Source organism: Nyctereutes procyonoides, unplaced genomic scaffold (assembly GCF_905146905.1).
Source record: "Nyctereutes procyonoides isolate TBG_1078 unplaced genomic scaffold, NYPRO_anot_genome, whole genome shotgun sequence".
In the NCBI taxonomy this organism is placed as follows: Eukaryota; Metazoa; Chordata; class Mammalia; order Carnivora; family Canidae; genus Nyctereutes; species Nyctereutes procyonoides.
Window position 1 is genome coordinate 43,612,711 of NW_026575051.1, and position 18,758 is coordinate 43,631,468.

The following is an 18,758-nucleotide window of genomic DNA, read 5'->3' on the forward strand; positions in this document are numbered from 1 at the left end:
AATAGATTTAAAAATGTAAATATGTATAAAGTGCTTAGAACAATGTGCAGCATATAGAAGTACTCAATAAATCTTAGCTATTGTTGATAGATGTTCCAGTGCACTTACTTCTTTCACCCTGACTGGCAGCATCTACTCTTAGGTAAATTATCTCTAGCTTATTCTTTGTCATTGGCCTCCTAGCATGCATGTAATATCTGTTCTTATCTTTTTGTGCCCTTTCTCCCCACAGTACCAGAGTAAAATTTTTAATACATTAAATAGATGTCATTCCCCTGGGAAAACCTCCATTGAGTTCTTCCTGTTACTTAGAAGTAAAATTCAAAGTCCCTACTGTGGCTTCTAAAGTTTTATATACTTTGGTCCTGCCTGTGTCAATTACCTACAGCTCCTCCCACTTTCCATCCAAATTACTCCATTCTGTGACACAGTTCTTTTATTTATTCTTCCTTAATTTTTTGTTTCCCTCACCCTGTGATGCTCTAATCCAGGTCTCTGATTAAATATCAAATCCTCAGAGAAGACTTACCTAGTTACCTTATCCGTAAGAGCCTTTCCTCCACATTTTTGTCATTAGTACCCCATAATTTTATGTGATGTATTTAAGGGAGGTATCATTTTATTTATCCTGGTTAGGATTTATTGGGATTTTTAAGTCTATGAATTAGTGACTTTTATCAATTCTGAATCTCTTCAAATTGCCTTTACTCCATCTGTTCTCTCTCCCCTTTTTAGAACTATGAGTAAACATGTGTTAGATCTTCTCACTCTGGCTCTCCCATCTCTTATCCTCTCTTGTTTTAAAACCTCTTGTCTGTCTGTGTGGTATTCTGGATAATTTCCTCTTACCTAACTTCCAGGTCACTCATTCTCTCTTTTTTTCATATATCTGTGAAATTCTCATCCTTAGTGAGATGTAAGTGACTATAACATTGTATAAGTTTATGGCATACAGCATATTATTTGATATATGTACATACTATGAAATGATTACCATAAGTTTAGTCAATACATCCATCATAACCTCAGTTATGATTTCTTTTCTTATGATGAGAACTTTTAAGGTCAACTCTCTTAACCTTTAAATACAGTATTGTTGACTATAGACACCATCCTGTATATTACATCTCCAGAATTTATCTATCTTGTAATTGGAAGTTTGTACCTTTGACCAGCTTCACCCACTTCTCCTCCCCCCATCACCTAGGCAACCACCAATCTCTACTCTGTTTTCATGCAGCTGGTTTTCTTAGATTCCACATTTAAGTGAGATCATACAATATTTGTTTTCCTCTGTGTGACTTATTTATTTCACTTAGCATAATGCCCTCAGGTTCATCCATATTGTCACAAATGTCAAGATTTCATTTTTTTTATGACCAAATACTCCATTCAGAGTGCACGTATGTGTGTGTGTGCACTTATGTGTGCATAAGCATGTGTGACAGTTTATCCACTCATCTCTCAGTGTCTTGGCTATTGTAAATAATGCTGCAGTAAATATAGAAGTACAGATATCTTTTCAAGATCATGATTTCATTTCCTCTAGGGTATATATCCAGAAGTGAGATTTTTGGATTATATTGTATTTCTATTTTTAATTTTTTGAAGGGCCTCCTTACTGTTTTCCATAATTGTATCAATTTGCATTCTTTCCAACAGCATACAGGGGGCTCTCTTTTCTCCACATCCTTGCCAGCATTTGTTATCTCTTGCCTTTTTGATAATAGCCTTTCTAACAGTTTTGAGGTGATACCCCATTGCATTTTTGATTTCTATTCCACTGATCATTAATGATGTTAAATACTTTTCATGTTTGTATTGGCCATTCCAATATCTTCTTTGGAAAAATATGAATCCAGATCCTTTGCTCATTTTTTAATTGGACTATTTGAGGTTTTTTTGTATTGAGAGATAATGAGTCCCTTATATTAATTTTGGATATTTACTCCTTATTAGATATGTGGTTTGCAGATATTTTCTCTCATTCCATAATTACTTATTCATTTTATTGATCATCTTTTACTGTGCACTAGCTTTTTAGTTGGATGTAGTCCTAGTTGTTTATTTTGCTTTTATTGCTTTAGATTTCATATCCAAAAATTCGTTACCAAGACCAATGTCAAGGAGCTCTTCCCCTATGTTTCCTTCTAAGAATTTTATGGTTTCTGGTATTTAAGTAATATGTAGTGTATTGTTAGTTTCAGGAGTGGTAGATTTTCCTTTTTTTTTTTTAAGATTTTATTTATTTATTCATGAGAAACAGAGAGAGAGAGAGAGAGAGAGAGAGAGAGAGAGAGAGAGAGAAGTTATGGGGCGGGGGCGGGGAATGGATGAAGCACAGCCCTGGCAAAGGCCAGCATTGGCCCTGGGACTTCTGGAGCATGGTAGCTTTCAGGAAGCTTCAACTGTAAATTTGGATCAGACTACCTAAAATTGGAGGCAGAAAAGTGTGAAACTAAGGGAGTTTTGTCTTGATGGCCTCTATTTATTATATAAACTAGGAGCAAGAGATTCTTAATGTATTTGTTAAGTACTTAAATGCAAGAGGACTTGGTGCTAAGGCCTTAGGATACAGAAACAAAACGATAGTCATGGTCCCTTGCTTTCTGATACTTACAGCTTTACCTGTTAGAATTTCTCTATAAATACAGAATTACTTACTAGAATCAGTAAGTATCAGGTACTATAGGAACACAAAATAGGGAGCCTACGGCCTCCTCAAGGAAATAGCTTAAGTTAATTCCTGAAAGTCTAGGAGTCAGCCAAGCAACAAAAAAAGATGTAAGTATGGGAATATGGAATTGAACCTGTCAGAGCAGCATGTGGAAAGGTCTGGATACTAAAAAGAGCATGGAAGGTTCTAAACAAACTTGAAAAGGAATTTCTTCAGTATAGTTGGAGCGGAAGGTACAAGAGCAAAATTGGCAAGTTTATGTGGGCTGTATAGAGGTATGTAGTAACAAAATGTCAAAAAATGTCAAAAGTAGGGTGCCTGGGTGGCTCAGTCGGTTAAATATCTGCCTTCCGCTTGGGTCATGATCTCAGAATCCTAGGATGGGAGCCTTGTGTCTCGCTCCCTGCTCAGCGAGGAATCTGCTTCTTCTCCCTCTGCCTCTCCTCCCAGCATGTGCACATGCTCGAGCTCCTGCACGCTCTCTCTCTCTGTCTCAAATAAATAAAGTCTTTTAAAAAAATGTTAAAAGCTACATTAAACTAAACTATCTGAAAGGCAATAGGAAACTAATGAAAGGTTTTACTGACAACAAGTGCTTCAGGATAATACTGAAACAATACCTGGTAAGTCATGATAACTGAGCTCTGTATAATGGTTATGTCTTCTAAGGAAAAGTCTGGTAGAGATAATTTATAATATTCAAAAAATATCTAGAAGAATGATTTGGAGAGAAAACTTGGTGATTGATTATGAAGAAGATTATTTTGAGTCAAGGATCTTCCTAAATGTATAGATTTTTGGTCAGCCAGATGGATGGTGATGCCATATTTTGAAATTGTGAAATTTGAAGACTTGGTGAAATAACTGTGTAGCTCCTGGGTTTGTGAGTATGAAGCTTAAGTGAGAGACCTGGATTGGTTAAATGGATGTAGAAGTCATCAATATATAGATAGCATTTTGAGCTGATCAGTAGTACTTCTTTCCTCAAAATACAAATCAAGATTCATATATATATATATATATATATATATATATATATATATATATATGAATTGATACTTTGTAGTTAATGTGCCTCTCCCCACTCCCTTTTGTTTCTATTTTTGGAAACAGTTCTGGGTTATTTCCTCTTCTTGCAAATGCTGCCATGTCTGTGAAGCCAACGTTGCTGAGTCTGTACGAGATATATTACTTGCCTTTGGGTAAGACCCTGAAGCCTGGTCTACAAGGACTGCTAACTGGCATTCTGCCTGGCTTAGAAGAAGGATCGGAGTACTATGAGAGGTAAGGCAGGACTGCTGGTGGTGCAGCTAAGCGATCAAAATCATGGATTTATCAGCAAGCATCCTCGGATTAATGTTTTAACGTCATAAAAACTAATTATTCTATGCATTTCAGTATATGACCTGAAGGTTTCTATAGCCAAAAAAAAAAAAAAAGTAGTATATTTAGTTTGTATATTACAATGAAAATGTAGGTAGGTAGTAGGAGCACAGACTTGAGAGGCCGAGGGACTGGGTTCAAATCCTGGTTTGGGGCAGCCCCGGTGGCGCAGCGGTTTAGCGCCGCCTGCAGCCCAGGGTGTGATCCTGGAGACCCTGGATCGAGTCCCACATCAGGCTCTCTGCATGGAGCCTGCTTCTCCCTCTGCCTGTGTCTCTGCCTCTCATTCTCTCTCTGTGTCTCTATGAATAAATAAAATCTTTAAAAAAAAAATCCTGGTTTGATAGACTGGACAGCTTAGGAACGCTTTTTCACCATTTGAGAACTTTATTCAGTTTCCTCATCTACAAAACAAACATTATACATAGTGCATTCTGTTGTAATAATCACTTAGTCCCGTGCATAGCACATTTAAGTCATGAAAAAAATTGCAACCCATAATTTAAAATAATAATCAAAATATAGGAACTTAAATTAATAAAAGAATGGGAAATTGGGCCATATGCCAACAGTTTTTAAATTATTAGTGGTGGGTCACCTGTGTGGCTCAGGTCATGATCCCAGAGTCCCAGGATCAAGCCATGCATCAGGCTCCCTGCGTCATGGGGTCCCTGCTTCTCCCTCTCCCTGTGCTGCTCTCCTTGCTTGTGGTCTCTTTCTCTGTCAAATAAATTAATTAAAAAATAATAATAAATAAGTAAATAATTAGTGGTGGAAAAGAACCTAATACCAAGTACAGTGCTGTTTTGCTAACTATTGACATGATGCTCTTGATATTTTAACTTTTTAAAGAAAATCATTTAATCTATTTTGGAGTGTGTTATTTCTTAGAAAGTTTATAGACAGGGCACGATAGCATTAACTATCTTTAATAGCTTGTTACTGATATTCCTACCAAAAAGGAAATTATAAATTCAGGTGGAAAAAAAAAACAGAAAATGCCAAGCTTATTTTATGAGTACATTTAATGATTTAAATTTAAATACTTTACTTTGGTACATTGACCAGCTACTCTCTTTTATTGTGGTTATATATTCCTGTAATATAGTAAGAATCTAATCCTGAAAATACTGGATTACCTTCCTAACCTACTTGGAGAAAATCTATTTTTTTGTCTCAAAACTTATCATTTTCTTTTGTTTCCTTACAATTTTAGAAACATGATATTTCATTTAGTGTATAAATCAGCTTTGTTTCTAATTGTTATATTCTAAGGGAAATACTTTATAAGTCTGCTAGATACAGTTAAAATTTTGACATAATGATTTTTATGAATGTAGTATCTATGGTGTATCTCATTATGTGTCTTCTATTTAAGATGCAATAACAAAATACCACAGATTGGGCAGCTTATAAACAACAAATTTGTCACAGTTCTAAAGGCTGGAAGTCCAGTATCAGTATCAGCACAGTCATGTTTTGGTGAGGGCCCTCTTCCTGGTTTCATAACTGGACTCTCCTCCCTGTGACCTCACACAGTGGAAGGGACTATGGAGTTCTGTGGGTTTTCTTTCATAGTAACACAAATCTCACTCATGAGAGTTTCACCCTCATGACTTGAGCGCCTCCCAAAGGCTCTATCTCTCCTAATGTCATCATTTTGGTGGGTTAGGGTTTTAACATGACTTTTGAGGAGACATTCAGACCATAGCATTGTGTTTTAACAGTTATTCCACACAAATTCTAATAAAGGTATTTATAAACATGTTCTTTTAAGCCATAGATACATTAAGGCCAGAAGGGAGTATAGTGTTAGGTTAGGTCACATGGCAAGTAAACAGTAGAAGCACATCATCAGGTTCTTTTGATTCTGACTCTACTGTACTACAATGTAATATATTTTTGTGTATTATGTTATTCTATGTTTGAAACAAATCAAAAGTAATTTATTTTAGAAGATAATCCTTACTAAAGCAATAATTTTGTTAGAGGTCTGATTCATCAAAGTTTAATGAATTACAGGATATGAGGGCAATCTGGCTATGACATCTGTCACCCCATAATAACTAGGGTTGATTCAGCTGACCTGGTTGAGTAGGCAGGTGTCCCCTTCCTTCACTCTTCCAGGTGTGTCCCTCCCAAAGCTGTGTGCTTGATCAGAGCAGCAACCTTCTACAATAGAGGAGGACCATTCTTTGGTCAGAGATAAATGATTAGCCTATATTCCCCTGCTAGAATCTCCAACAAACTTTTTAAATTTTGTGAATTACATAATACGATTTCAAAGAGAAGGAAACATTTGGAAAAATAACCTTTAAGAATTCATGGGGTGGGGATGGAATCACCTGGGTGGCTCATTTTGTTAAGTGCCTGACTCTTGATTTCAGCTCAGGCCCTGATCTCACAGGGTTCTGATTTCAAGGCCTACATTGGGCTCCACACTGGGCATGGAGTCTCCTTAAAAACAAAAACAAACAAACAAAAAAAACGAGAGGTGGTGCACCTGGGTGGCTCTCCACGGAAATCTTTAGTAAAAGGCGAAAGATTTATTGCACCTGGGTGGCTCACTGGGTTAAGTGTCCAACTCATGATTTCAGTTCAGGTCATGATCTCATCTCATGTCATGAAATCAAGCCCCAGATTGTTGGGCTCCTCAGGGAATCCGCTTGAGATTCTCTCTCTTCCTTTCCCTCTGCTCTTCCCCCTGTGCACATGTGAACATGTGCTTGCTCTCTCACTCTCAAATAAATAAATCTTTAAAAAAAAATTTCATAGAGGGGTACCCGGGTGGCTTAGTTGGTTAAATGTCTGACTCTTGATCTCAGTTCGTGTCTAGATCTCAGGGTCGTGAGTTAAAGCCCCATGTTGGGCTCCACACTGGGTGTAGAGCCTACTTTAAAAAAAAAAAAAGAATTTCATAGAAATTAAACAAAATATATTCTGCTGTAGGATTACTATTAGAGATGTATAGGACTTGGGGCATTTTTGTTGTTGTTATCTTCATTTTACAAATTAGGACATACAACTGAAGAAAGTTTGACTTTTCCAAATAACACAGCTAGTAAATGGGGGAACCAGGACTGAAATCTAGTCCTCTGAAGTATACACTTCTAGTTTATCACACTTGTCTCCAGGGCAAAGCACAGAACTACAGCATAAATGCTTTCATACTTTCTGGAGAAGAAGAATTTTTTTAACAATGTGAAACTAAATGCGTGTCTTCTTAAGCCACTTTGTTTTGTACCTCAGAACAAACACCTTGTTGGAAAAGGTTGCTGCTGCAGTGGACCAGTCAGCCTTCTATAGTGCCCTCTGGGGTAGTCTCCTCACCAGTCCTGCTGTACGTTTACCAGGAATCACATACGTTCTCGCCCATTTGAACAGGAAGCTTTCCATGGAAGATCAACTTTATATAATTGGCAGTGATATTGAGCTAATGGTACGTCTATATATGGTTGATCACATAACATACTTCTTTAGAGCCAGGCACACTATTCCAGACAAATAGTGAGAACTGTACCACAAACAGGGTTCCTATTTTTGTGGAGATATTTTTCATCAAGGAAACTCAAAGACCAAATTAGTCACTAATTATTGTTTTTAAAAGTTTCAAAATATTTTTTTCATGGAAATGGAATTATAGGTTATATGTTATTTCCATCGGTTATTCAAGCAAATAAATGGTCTTTATTACCATTTTGCTAACTGATAAGACCATTGTTAATATAGCCACGTTAATTATATGATTCCAAAAGAGACCTTCTACTCAGTCACAGCTCTCATAGGAAAGATGGATTTTTAACAAAGCAACAGCTGGATTCTGTAATGGGATTTGTACAAGAAGATATAGTACCAAAGGAGATGGTGCAAGATAATACCAAAAAAATTACATCAATTGCTTATACTTTTTAATTTCTAGATTAACAACAGAAGGAAACCTTTTATCTCTGTAGAGTGCTGTACTGTGAAAATTAGCAAAGTAAAAAACAAACCCTCAAAGGTCATTATGAAAAGTGTTTTTAAAAAATTGTGGTTAATCATTCTGTACTTTTTTTCTCATTTGATTATGAAATGACTGAAATTTTTATGCAGATTTTTGGTTACATTTATTAAATTATAATTAACGTATACTGAAAACATCTTGTGTGTACAGTTGTATGAATTTGACAAATGTCTACCATCAAGTAACCAATATTATGAACAAGGTAAAGACTATTTACATCACTCAAAAAAGTTCTTCTGTGCCCCTTTGTAGTTACTTCTCTTCCCCTACACTCCCAGGCCCCTACAAATACTGGTCTGATTTCTGTTCCTAAAGTGTACTTTTTCCAGAATATTAGAGAAATGGAATCATACAGTATCAGCCATTAAGTCTGGTTTCTTTCATTTTTTTTTTGCAACACATGTGAGGTTCATCCACGGGTATGCACATATCCATGATCCTTTACATTGCTGTGTAGAATCATTTTGCATGAATGCACTGCAGTTTATTTATTCATTTACCAATTAATGAACATTTGTTTCTGGTTTGAGCAATAATGAATAAAGTTGCTGTGAACAGTTGCATACAGTTGTTTGTGGAGACATATGTTTTTATTTCTTGGGGAACTAGGAATGGGATTTCTGGTTCATATAGTAAAGGTACATTTAACTTTTTTTAAATGACGGCTTTATTAAGATAAAATTCACACACCATAAAATGTATCCTTTTGAATGGTACAGTTCAGGGGTTTTTAGTATATTCACAAAGTTGTGTAGTTATCATCTAATTTTTAGAACATTTTCATCACCTTAAAAAGAAACCCCATAGTTATTAATCACACCACCTTTTTCCCTCACCTCTGCCCCTGGCAGCTGCTAATCTTTCTGTTTCTATAGATTTGCCTATTCTGGACATTTCATACAAATGCAGTTATACACTATATAGCTTTTTATGAATGACTTCTTTCACTTGTCCTAATATTTTTAATATTCATCCATATTGAAGTATGTATCAATACTTCATTCCTTTTTATGGTTGAATAATAGTGTGTAGTATAGATGATACCACAATTTACATATCTGTCAGATAGGTTTTTTGGCTATTCTGAATAATACTCTGAATACTCATGTGTAAGTTTTTGTGTCAACATAGGTGTTCACTTCATTTAGTAGTGGAATTGCTACATCATATGGTACCTCTGGGTTTAACTTTTTGAGGAATTGGCAAACTTTTCCAAAGTGACTGCACCAATTTACATTTCTGCCAGCAACATATAAGGATTCCCATTTCTCCACATCCTTTTTAACATTTGTTATTGTCTTTTTATAATAGATATCTTAGCACGTTTAAGTGTTATTTCATTGTGGTTTTGATTTGTATTTCCCTAATGTCTAATGACATTGAACATATTTTCTTCTGGTTATTGGCATCTTTATATCTTCTTCCAGGAAATGTCTCTTCAGATTCTTTGCCCATTATTTAAACTGTGTTATTCCTCTTTATTGTTGTTGTGTTGTAGGAGTTCTTTATATATTCTGGATGTTAAACCCTTGAATATATGATTTTAAAATATCTTCTCCCATTCTATGGACTATCTTCTTATTTTCTTGATACTGTCCTTTGAAGCACAAAATTTTTAATTTTGATCAAGTCTAGTTTATCTATTTTATCTTTGTGCTATTGGTATTAGATAGTATCCAAGAAATTGTGTCTAATCCAAGATCAGACATTTATTCCTGTTTCTTCTCGTATATGTTTAAGGTTATAAGAAACTGCCAAACTATTTTCCAAAATGACTATACCATTTTTATTGCAGATTTTAAAACATACTGTTACATTTCCTTTAAATGACTTAATAGAAATTTTAAACAAATCACTTTATTTCTTTAAAAATAAATGTCACAATTGGAAAACTATTTATAACATATTCCTGAGTACTATCCTCCATATTATTCAAAATATAATAATAAATATTAATAAGTAGAAAAATGGATTTGAACAGATAATTAGCCTAAAGAAAATAAAAATAACTCAAACATAAGAAAAGATGCTTAACATTGCATATGATAGAAATAAAAATTTACACCAGGATACCAATTTTCATAAATAGGATTGGCAAAAATAAAAAAAATATAGATAAATATGGAAAAACAGAAATTGTTACACATAGCTGCTGGGAATATAAATCTATATAACCTTAATGGAAAGCACTACACTATTTATATTACAAATACATACACCCAAAGACTCAGCAGTACTACTTTAGATTTATCCTACAAGCATACTTGTATATCTGTGTATTGTATATTGCAGCATTATTTAAGATAGTAAATATGTACAAATAGTATAAATATCCATCATTAGGAGCGTATTAAAAAATTAGGATTCATCTATGAAATAGAGTATTTCTTTGTCCATAAAGAAATAATGAAGCTCTTTACGTAGTGTTAAGGAAAGATCTCCAAAATATATTGTTTAAAAAAAGGCAAAATCTGAGATACATGCATGTGTGCTCCTATTTACTTAGTTTTGCAGAAAATATTCACTAGTAATGCTCGTTGCATGTAAAAAGGAAATTGAGTAGTTTGGGGACAAATATGGGAGAGAACTTTTTGCTGTATACTCTTGTGTGTGCCTTAATTTTTTCTAAACCATCATAATATATTTACCTATCAAAATAATGTAAATACATTTAATTAGCGATAAGAAAGAAGCATACAGAAGTATTTGTTGGAGAAAATGAAGCATTCTGTTTGCATGGTAAATCTTTCCCAGTGTAATAGACAATATATATTAAAGGCTCTCTTATTTCAGGTAGAAGCAGTAAGTACTTCGGTGCAGGACTCAAGTGTACTTGTGCAGAGAAGCACACTGGACCTCATACTCTTCTGTTTTCCATTCCATATGAGTCAGGTAAAACATTAATAATATTAATATGAGGAATTCTTTGGAAAATCATAGATTCCTGATGCATAGTTATTTTTTAAATTGAATTTAACTTGAATTCTTTTGTTTTATGAACTGTAAGTACAATACATAATTATGTACAATTCATGCAGGGCTTGAACTCACGACTCTGAGATCAAGACCTGAGCTGAAATTGAGAGGCAGATAATCAACTGAGCCACCCAGATGCCCTGAATAAGTTCCTTTTTTAAAGGGTAGAATTTGTCAGAATTTTGAAAAAGAAGAAAAAGGGTTATTGATTTGCATAGGAACACAGGGAATTGAAACAGATTATTTCATAGAATCTTTAAAAATTCTAACCTATTAAAAAAAAAAAAAACAAGAGATAATCATTGCTGGTTCTAAGTAAGGCAGGACTCTGAGACCCAGGCCTTCTACCAAGCTGTTACCTCTGTTCTGATGAAATTTACCTTTACTTGGTTTGACAATTTGATGATGTATGTCAGACCCTTAGCAGAGTTGGCTCTTTGAAAGCCAGATATTCAGTCACTGTGACATTCTCTAGTACTTTTTTTTATTACAGATGAAAACAGTTAACAAATCATGAGTGAAGTGTTTCATTGGCGGGACTTAATTTATTATCAGTCTCTTCATTTTTAAAGAAATGGTCTGAATTCTTTTGAGTTCTAAACTTCGGTGAGCTATGTAGAACAACAATGTATGAACATTCAGAATTGAAGAACAAAAGTAGTTAGATACGGAGAATTTCTGCCTTGGAAAAGCATATTTATTTCTAAAAAGTCATTAGCAGAAAACACTACTATTTTGGAGTTTTGTAAGAACTACGGTTGGTAGATAACTAGTGAGTTTTCATTATGATCTGCCAAGCTCACATTTTTCTTTATTACTTTATTCAGTTGAAATTGAATTATTAATAATTGAATTTTATACTTCATTGCCTATATTGTCCCCAATTAGTACATAAACTATCCGCAGTTTCTGTTTTTGAGATTTTCCATCCTTAAACCAGAGGCCTTTATTCTGCCTCTGGCTTTTCACAGAAACACCTGCTGGGATGTCGGAGTGGTCTAAACTTATCAGTATAGGAGTGGGCAAACAGCTCATCAGGTAATAAGGAGTCTGACTTTTTTAAAAACCCATAAAAGAAAATGAATATGCTAAAGTGATGTATATGGCTCAAAAGCCTAAAATAGTTACTATCTGGGTCTTTATTGAAAAAAAGTGTACTGACTTTTACTCTTAAACTTTCCCATTCTTTTCTTCCCTTCCAAGCATTCAACATTGTTTGTCTTTGTCACTGATAGGTGATTCAGCAAGATGGGAGGGATTAAATCATAGTAGACTTAAATTGGGAAGAACCTAATTTGTAATCTCATTAGACCAGTGTTTTCTCAACCTTTTGTTTAGCTGATTTCTTTCAGTACTTTCTTACTCTACCACCTCTGTATTCCTACCAGCCAAGATTTTCTCAAGCCTTACCTTTTATAATTTGTATTATAAAACAATAGCTGTGTTTAATGTTTTTTTAAAAGTACATATCCTACCAAGGCCCATTATAATACTTCCCCCATTACTGTACCAAATTTTTAAATTACCTGAGAATATTGATGAAGACAAAATCATATTTGTTCCCCACTTTTCCTCTTTCTATATCTTGCACATAATACATTTTAAGCAAATATTGATTTTAATTGTAACTTAAGGGAGCCTTCATTATATTGTCCCAAAAGTGATTACTATTAATAACTTCAGCAGTTAGTGTTTGTAGACTCTTTTTACTTATTTCATGGAAAATTGACCCTAATATCTAATACTTACACCTTTGAGAATTCTTTTCCGTATTAGAAATATGTGGTTATGTCAACAGTAATCAAGAAATGACTTCTTATTTTTTAGAGTAGTTTGAGGGGAGGGGAAGGCACCTGGGTGGCTCAGTCAGTTAAGCAACCAACTCTTGATTACTGCTCTGGTTGTGATCTTAGTGTCCTGAGATTGAGGGTGTGTCAAGCTCCACACTCAGCAGGGAGTCCACTTCTCTCACTCTCCCTCTGCACCTTAACATGTGCACTCTCTCTCTCTCCCCCTTTTTTTTTTCTGGTTAAAAAAAAAAGTTATTTGTGTGTGTGTGTGGTTTTTTAAAATAAAATTAGGGAGACATACGTACTTTTTAAAAATTTTTTAAAATTTATTTATTTGAGAGAGAGGGGGAGAGCAAGCACACATGCAGAGAAGCAGACTCCCATTGAACATGGTGCCAGACAGGGCTTGATTCCACAACCCTGAGATCATCACCTAAGCCAAAATCAAGAGTCTGATGTTTACCCAGCTGATCTACCCAGGTGCCCCAAGACATTAGTCCTTTTCAACATTTTATTAAAATATCTGTAATCTTCATATCTGATGTTAGATTAGCAGTTCTCAAATGCTTTGGTTTTGAGACCCTATTATACTCTTTAAAAATATTGAGGATCCTGGGATGCCTGGGTGGCTCAATTATCACGTTAGCATAGATAACATTTTATGAAAGTAACTCTTTGCCAACACATTAAAAAAAATGGTGAATAGAGTAGCATTGTTTTATTTTTCTGCAATTTCATTAATGTCTGGTCCCACAGTACAGAGCAGAATGCTCATATCTGCTGCATTCAATCCATTTTTTTTTTCTTTTGGTTAAAATATATGGAAAAAATCTGCTCTGACTGATATGTAATTAGAAAAGGGAGGAGTGTTTCAGCAGTCTGTTGTTGTTTAAGAAGCATATTCTTCGATACTACACCAAAACTCAATAAGCTATAGTTTAAAAAAAAAATTAGTTGTATTATGGAAGCTGAAACCGAATCAATGAACTTTTCATATTCTGTTTCATGAAAATCTGCTGATCTGTCTTGTACGTTGAATGCATCTTTTACCCAAACAAGATTCTATTTGTTCGGTTGGTTGGTTTTTGCTGGGCATGAGGTAGAGTTTGAACTCAGGCCCTGAGATAAAGAACCAAGAACCGAGCTGAAGTCAAGAGTCGGTAGCTCAATCAACTGCGCCACCCAGTGCCCACAAACATGCTTTTGTAACATCATGATTGATTATTTGAAAATGTTAGTTTACTGAATTATACAGATCTTCCAAAGATTAACACAATAACAAACTATCACATTGCTCACTACTACCACAGATCTCATCAGTAAATTTTTTTTAGGTATTGGGAAGCTTTCAAGCCAAATACAGATTTGCCAAAATTCTAATTTTCTGGGGGAGTCTGGCTGTCTCAGTTGTTAGAGCATGTGACTCTTGATCTTGGGGTTAAGTCTGAGCCCCATGTTGGGTGTAAAGGTTATTTATAAATAAAATCTTAAAACTAAAATTCTAATTTTTTCTTGGAAGCTCAAAATTTATTATCTGTAATGATGAATATTAATTGTTTTTCTTAAAGTGACAGCCTCACTTTGTTTATTTTTGAGAAAATATCTGCCAGGTGTTGAAACCTGAGTAATCATAGTTTATATCAGTCCCTCTTCCAGGCAAAGGTGGTAATCAGTAAAAAAAAAAAAAAAAAATTACTGGTAGTACATCTCACAATTCAAACATGTAAACAGGTGTTTTTTCCTCAAGACATCTATCATGTATACATCAGTATATGTCAGAAGTGTTTTGTGTATATTCCCCATTTCATTACACAGAATATTAAAAGACTTATGCTCAGGGGCTAGTGTTTAATAAAATAAACTTTTTCTGCTTCATCGACAGCATTTTTAAGTGAAACTGGCTTTTTTGTTGTTGTTAATTTTGCTGAAGTAGTACATGGCAGTAAAAAATACCATGACTACAAGTACAGTAGATGCCACTGCTGTACTGCTTTTGTTCCTGCTAGGGTACTGGCAGTTTTACTCATTATTGCTTAATCAGAGCAAATGTCAACACATTTCAAAAGGCAGATAACATCTTGATATTGTTGTGGGTATAGTTTTTACCTTGGGGACCTACTGAAAGGATTTTAGAAATCCCCAGAACTTCAGGGACCACACTTTGAGACTTGCTTAGATGAATAAAAGGCATTCATGTTCAGATGAGTGACCATAGTTTTTCAGCTATTGATGATCTGTGTTCTGTAACATCTCCATTATTTCTCTAACATTCCTTTAAAACAAATAAGCTGAGTGAATCCTTTTCCAGTACTGTCAAGGACCAAAGAGTGAAAAGTTGACAAGTCTATGATTAAGAAGTCTATTCTCCAAAAAAAAAAAAAAAAAAAAAAAAATCACTTCTCTGTATTCAGGTGAGGCACTAACCAGGTACTTGAATTTGAATTTGATGAAGTACTTAGGCCCTGTGAGGCTCTGGTTTTTTATTCTAGAGTGATTCTTAGACTAGTTGATTTCCACATTAGCTTTTTTTTTTTTTTAAGATTTTATTTATTCATGAGACACACAGAGAGAGAGACAGAGACATAGGCAGAAGGAGAAGCAGGCTTCATGTAGGAAGCTCGTTGTGGGACTTGATCCTAGAACTCTGGGATCACGCCCTGGGCCAAAGGCAGACTCTCAACCACTGAGCCACCCAGGCATCCCTCGACATTACCTTCTAATGCTCAGATTCCAAAATACTATTATTAAGTAGCTATCTAGTAATATTCTTAAGATTAACAGCTATTGAATTAGCTGCTTTCCTTTTATCTTTCTTTTAACCTTACCTCTTTTAGCTAAAACCAGACCTTGATTAGGAAATCACTTTTTGAACATCTAATTAAGACTATTAGGAAAGGCAAAGAAAAAAATGAATTTTCTCTTTATAAAAGAGCTGGAGTAAAATGAAAAATAAGATGTGTTAAAGCTGGATATGGGTACAAAAGCATTATATTGCCTTCTGTATTTTACTATCTGTTTGAAATACTACAAGATAAAAATTTTTAAGAGGTCAAGAAATGAAAGACTTGTAATTGATGAAGATAGTGAACTTCTAATGTAATTACTACCAGTTGACACCACTATGAATATGAAAGACTAAATGCATATGATTTTCTTGAATCTTTTCCATTTTGCTCCATTTTTTTGTTTGTTTTATGTCAAATCTTACTAATATTGGATAGGTTAAAGAACTTTAAACTGGAGATTGAAATAATTGAGTTATGCAGCTAAATAGCTGTGCTACCTTTTCTTACTGTTTCTGAATCAATAAAATGGAAGTAATCATTCCTGTGTTCAAAAAGTCAAATGAATCTTAAATAAAACTACCTCATAAGCCTTAATGTTCTGAGTTTATTGCAAGGTAGTATTTTTTTAAAGAGGAAAAAAAGGAATGTGTTTTTATATGTGATTAAGTACAACTACATTTCTCACTTTTTCAGGCCACTCGACCAGATATGATCAGGATCTTGTCAGCAGCCCTTCATGTGGTATTGAGGAGGGATATGTCCCTGAACCGAAGACTTTATGCATGGCTTCTTGGTAGGTGTTTGGTGTGTATTGTCCTAGCTGAGGAAAGATAGAAACTCACCATACATAAATATTATCAAGTTATGTGTATGTCCTAAGTAAAGAAACTAATAGTTTGCTTGAATAGACAATAAAAAAATATAAATGGTATTGTCTATTATTTGAAGAAATTTCAAAATCTTCTTAAGAGAGGCTATTTTAACCCACAAGTTGTGTTTTCTTTGACAAGATTTTTTTCCACTTATAAGTTGAGGCTTTCATACTGTGAATATGTAGACAAAGCAAGATAAATTAATAACCAAAGTAATAACATAATTTTCAAAACTTTGAAGTCATCAAAAGAATCAGAACTATTACTACTGTCCCACACATGGCTCCTTAGCAATCTCCCACTCAAGCAGTAAGTTTTTTGTTCTTCCATACTTTTTGTGAGTGTTTAGCCTGTCTTCACAACTCCTTACTGTCCAGAATGAAAAGATACAATATATCTTAACTTGGATTTTCTGACTCTTCAGCTATTTCACTGTTTGTAAGATTTAAAAAAAAAAAAAAAAAGGGCAGGATAATGCTGGAATACTATGATACTTACATATTGAATTGGTTTCCCTTTATTAAACTATCTAAAATGATCTCTCTTGCTGACATTGATTGGGCTACTAATTGGTAAGTGTTTGGTGCTGTTTTTGAGATATTTGTTGTTTCGGTCTTTAGTGAACAACAGTTTTGAGAATTCCATTTTAATTTATTTTGCTATTTGTTTCCATGGAGGTTTTGATAACAACGGTGCTATCATAGGACCCAGAAGCACAAGACACAGTAATCCTGAAGAACATGCCACTTACTATTTCACTACCTTTTCAAAAGAATTGTTGGTGCAGGTAATAAATGCTTTCACTTTATTTTTTGGTTACTCCCTGATCAGTAGAGTTACTCAACAAATGTAAGGTCCTGTCTTAATTGAATTAGTGTGTCTAGACACCTGGGTGGCTCAGTAGTTAAGCCCCTGCCTTCAGCTCAGGGTGTGATCCTGGAGTCCCAGGATCCAGTCCCACATTGGGTTCCCTGCATGGAGCCTGCTTCTCCCTCTGCCTAGGTATCTGCCTCTCTCTGTGTCTCTTATGAATAAATAAATAAAATCTTAAAAAAAAAAAAAGAATTAGTTTGTCATGGAAGGGTGGAGACAAGGCTCACAAATATCCTAACTTGACTATAACAAGCAAATGATTACAATAAAATGGGTAAGTAATCTTTAGATTTACTTCCATTTAAGTACAGATTTTTTTTACTTTGTTATGACTTTATTAATACATAGTTTCAGCTTCTCACCTCTCTGCCCTATGAATTGGAGATCTTCCAAAAATGAGCTAGGACCTGCGTTATTTCCTCTGAAGCCTCTTGGAAATTTGGGTTGCAAAAGGAATCTAAATGTGGTAAAATTACTATTGTAATGGGAAAGTTAAAATGAGCCATAGTTTTATTTTTTATTATTTTTATTGTGATTATGAGATATTCAAGGTAACTCAAACAGTAAATACATGGTTTCTGAAGCATTTTTAAGTGAGTGAGGTTATAGGAATTCAGTTTTGAGTTACCAGTAGGAAGACAATTGCATAGTAGCAGATGCTGTCATGGTACTATGCCATACAGTACCTGTATGTTGATGAGACCTGTTGATGATGCTATTATATTAAATAGAAACATTTTTATCTTTTAGGCAAAAAGTTAAAGTAACTCATGAATTTTTCTAGATTTTTTTAACTTTTCCACTTTTTTTTTCTAGAGAAATGTAAGCACTCTTTTTTTTTTTCTCAAGATGGATGAATATAACTTTTTTCCCCCTTAGCAGAGGAAAAAACCTAACTTCAGTGAAAGAACTTAAGAAAAGCAATAGATGTATATGTGCTGCCAAAGGAGCACAGAAAAGCAATAGGTGTAAATCTCTATTACAGATGGTCGTATTTAAATTTTTCCTTAAGAAAAAAGTATTTGCATCTGTTTATTTAAATGACTAATATCCTTTTTCTTTTTTAAAGGCAATGGTGGGGATCTTACAAGTGAATGGATTTGGAGAAGAGAGCACTTTAATGCAGGATCTAAAACCTTTTCGTATTTTAATCAGTTTACTTGACAAACCTGAGCTAGGTAATATATACTGTCCTAGGGCGTAAGATCATGTGTGGTTGTTTTGTACTGCCTCATAATAAAAGTAAGACAAAGTCATGACATAGAGAAATTGCTGTATTTTGAGGTGGCCTTCAAATACAGGTTCTCAACAATTTCTTAACTCTAGAACGTTAAGAAGATACAAATGTATATACCCAACCCATTTATTCTCATATTTTTCCTTGTACTATGTAGGTAA

General features: G+C 34.5%; 1 protein-coding gene and 1 non-coding gene across 6 annotated transcripts in view; one reads left to right on the forward strand and one right to left on the reverse strand.

The window, feature by feature from the left end:
* DOP1A (DOP1 leucine zipper like protein A) overlaps nt 1–18,758 on the forward strand; it is a 107,908-nt gene that overhangs the window by 39,672 nt on the left and 49,478 nt on the right. For all 5 annotated transcript variants that reach the window (XR_008665037.1, XM_055329676.1, XM_055329679.1 and 2 more), the window contains exons 4-9: nt 3,791–3,961; nt 7,310–7,499; nt 10,857–10,955; nt 16,309–16,408; nt 17,165–17,274; nt 18,430–18,538. Coding sequence is in view for 4 of the 5 variants with exons in the window: in XM_055329676.1 (XP_055185651.1) it covers nt 3,791–3,961; nt 7,310–7,499; nt 10,857–10,955; nt 16,309–16,408; nt 17,165–17,274; nt 18,430–18,538 (779 nt within the window). In the remaining variant the exon portion in view is untranslated. The remainder of the gene's footprint in view (nt 1–3,790; nt 3,962–7,309; nt 7,500–10,856; nt 10,956–16,308; nt 16,409–17,164; nt 17,275–18,429; nt 18,539–18,758) is intronic.
* Nucleotides 6,516–6,635, reverse strand: LOC129513232 (U5 spliceosomal RNA). The gene has a single exon (XR_008665194.1). It is a non-coding gene; the product is annotated as a U5 spliceosomal RNA (small nuclear RNA).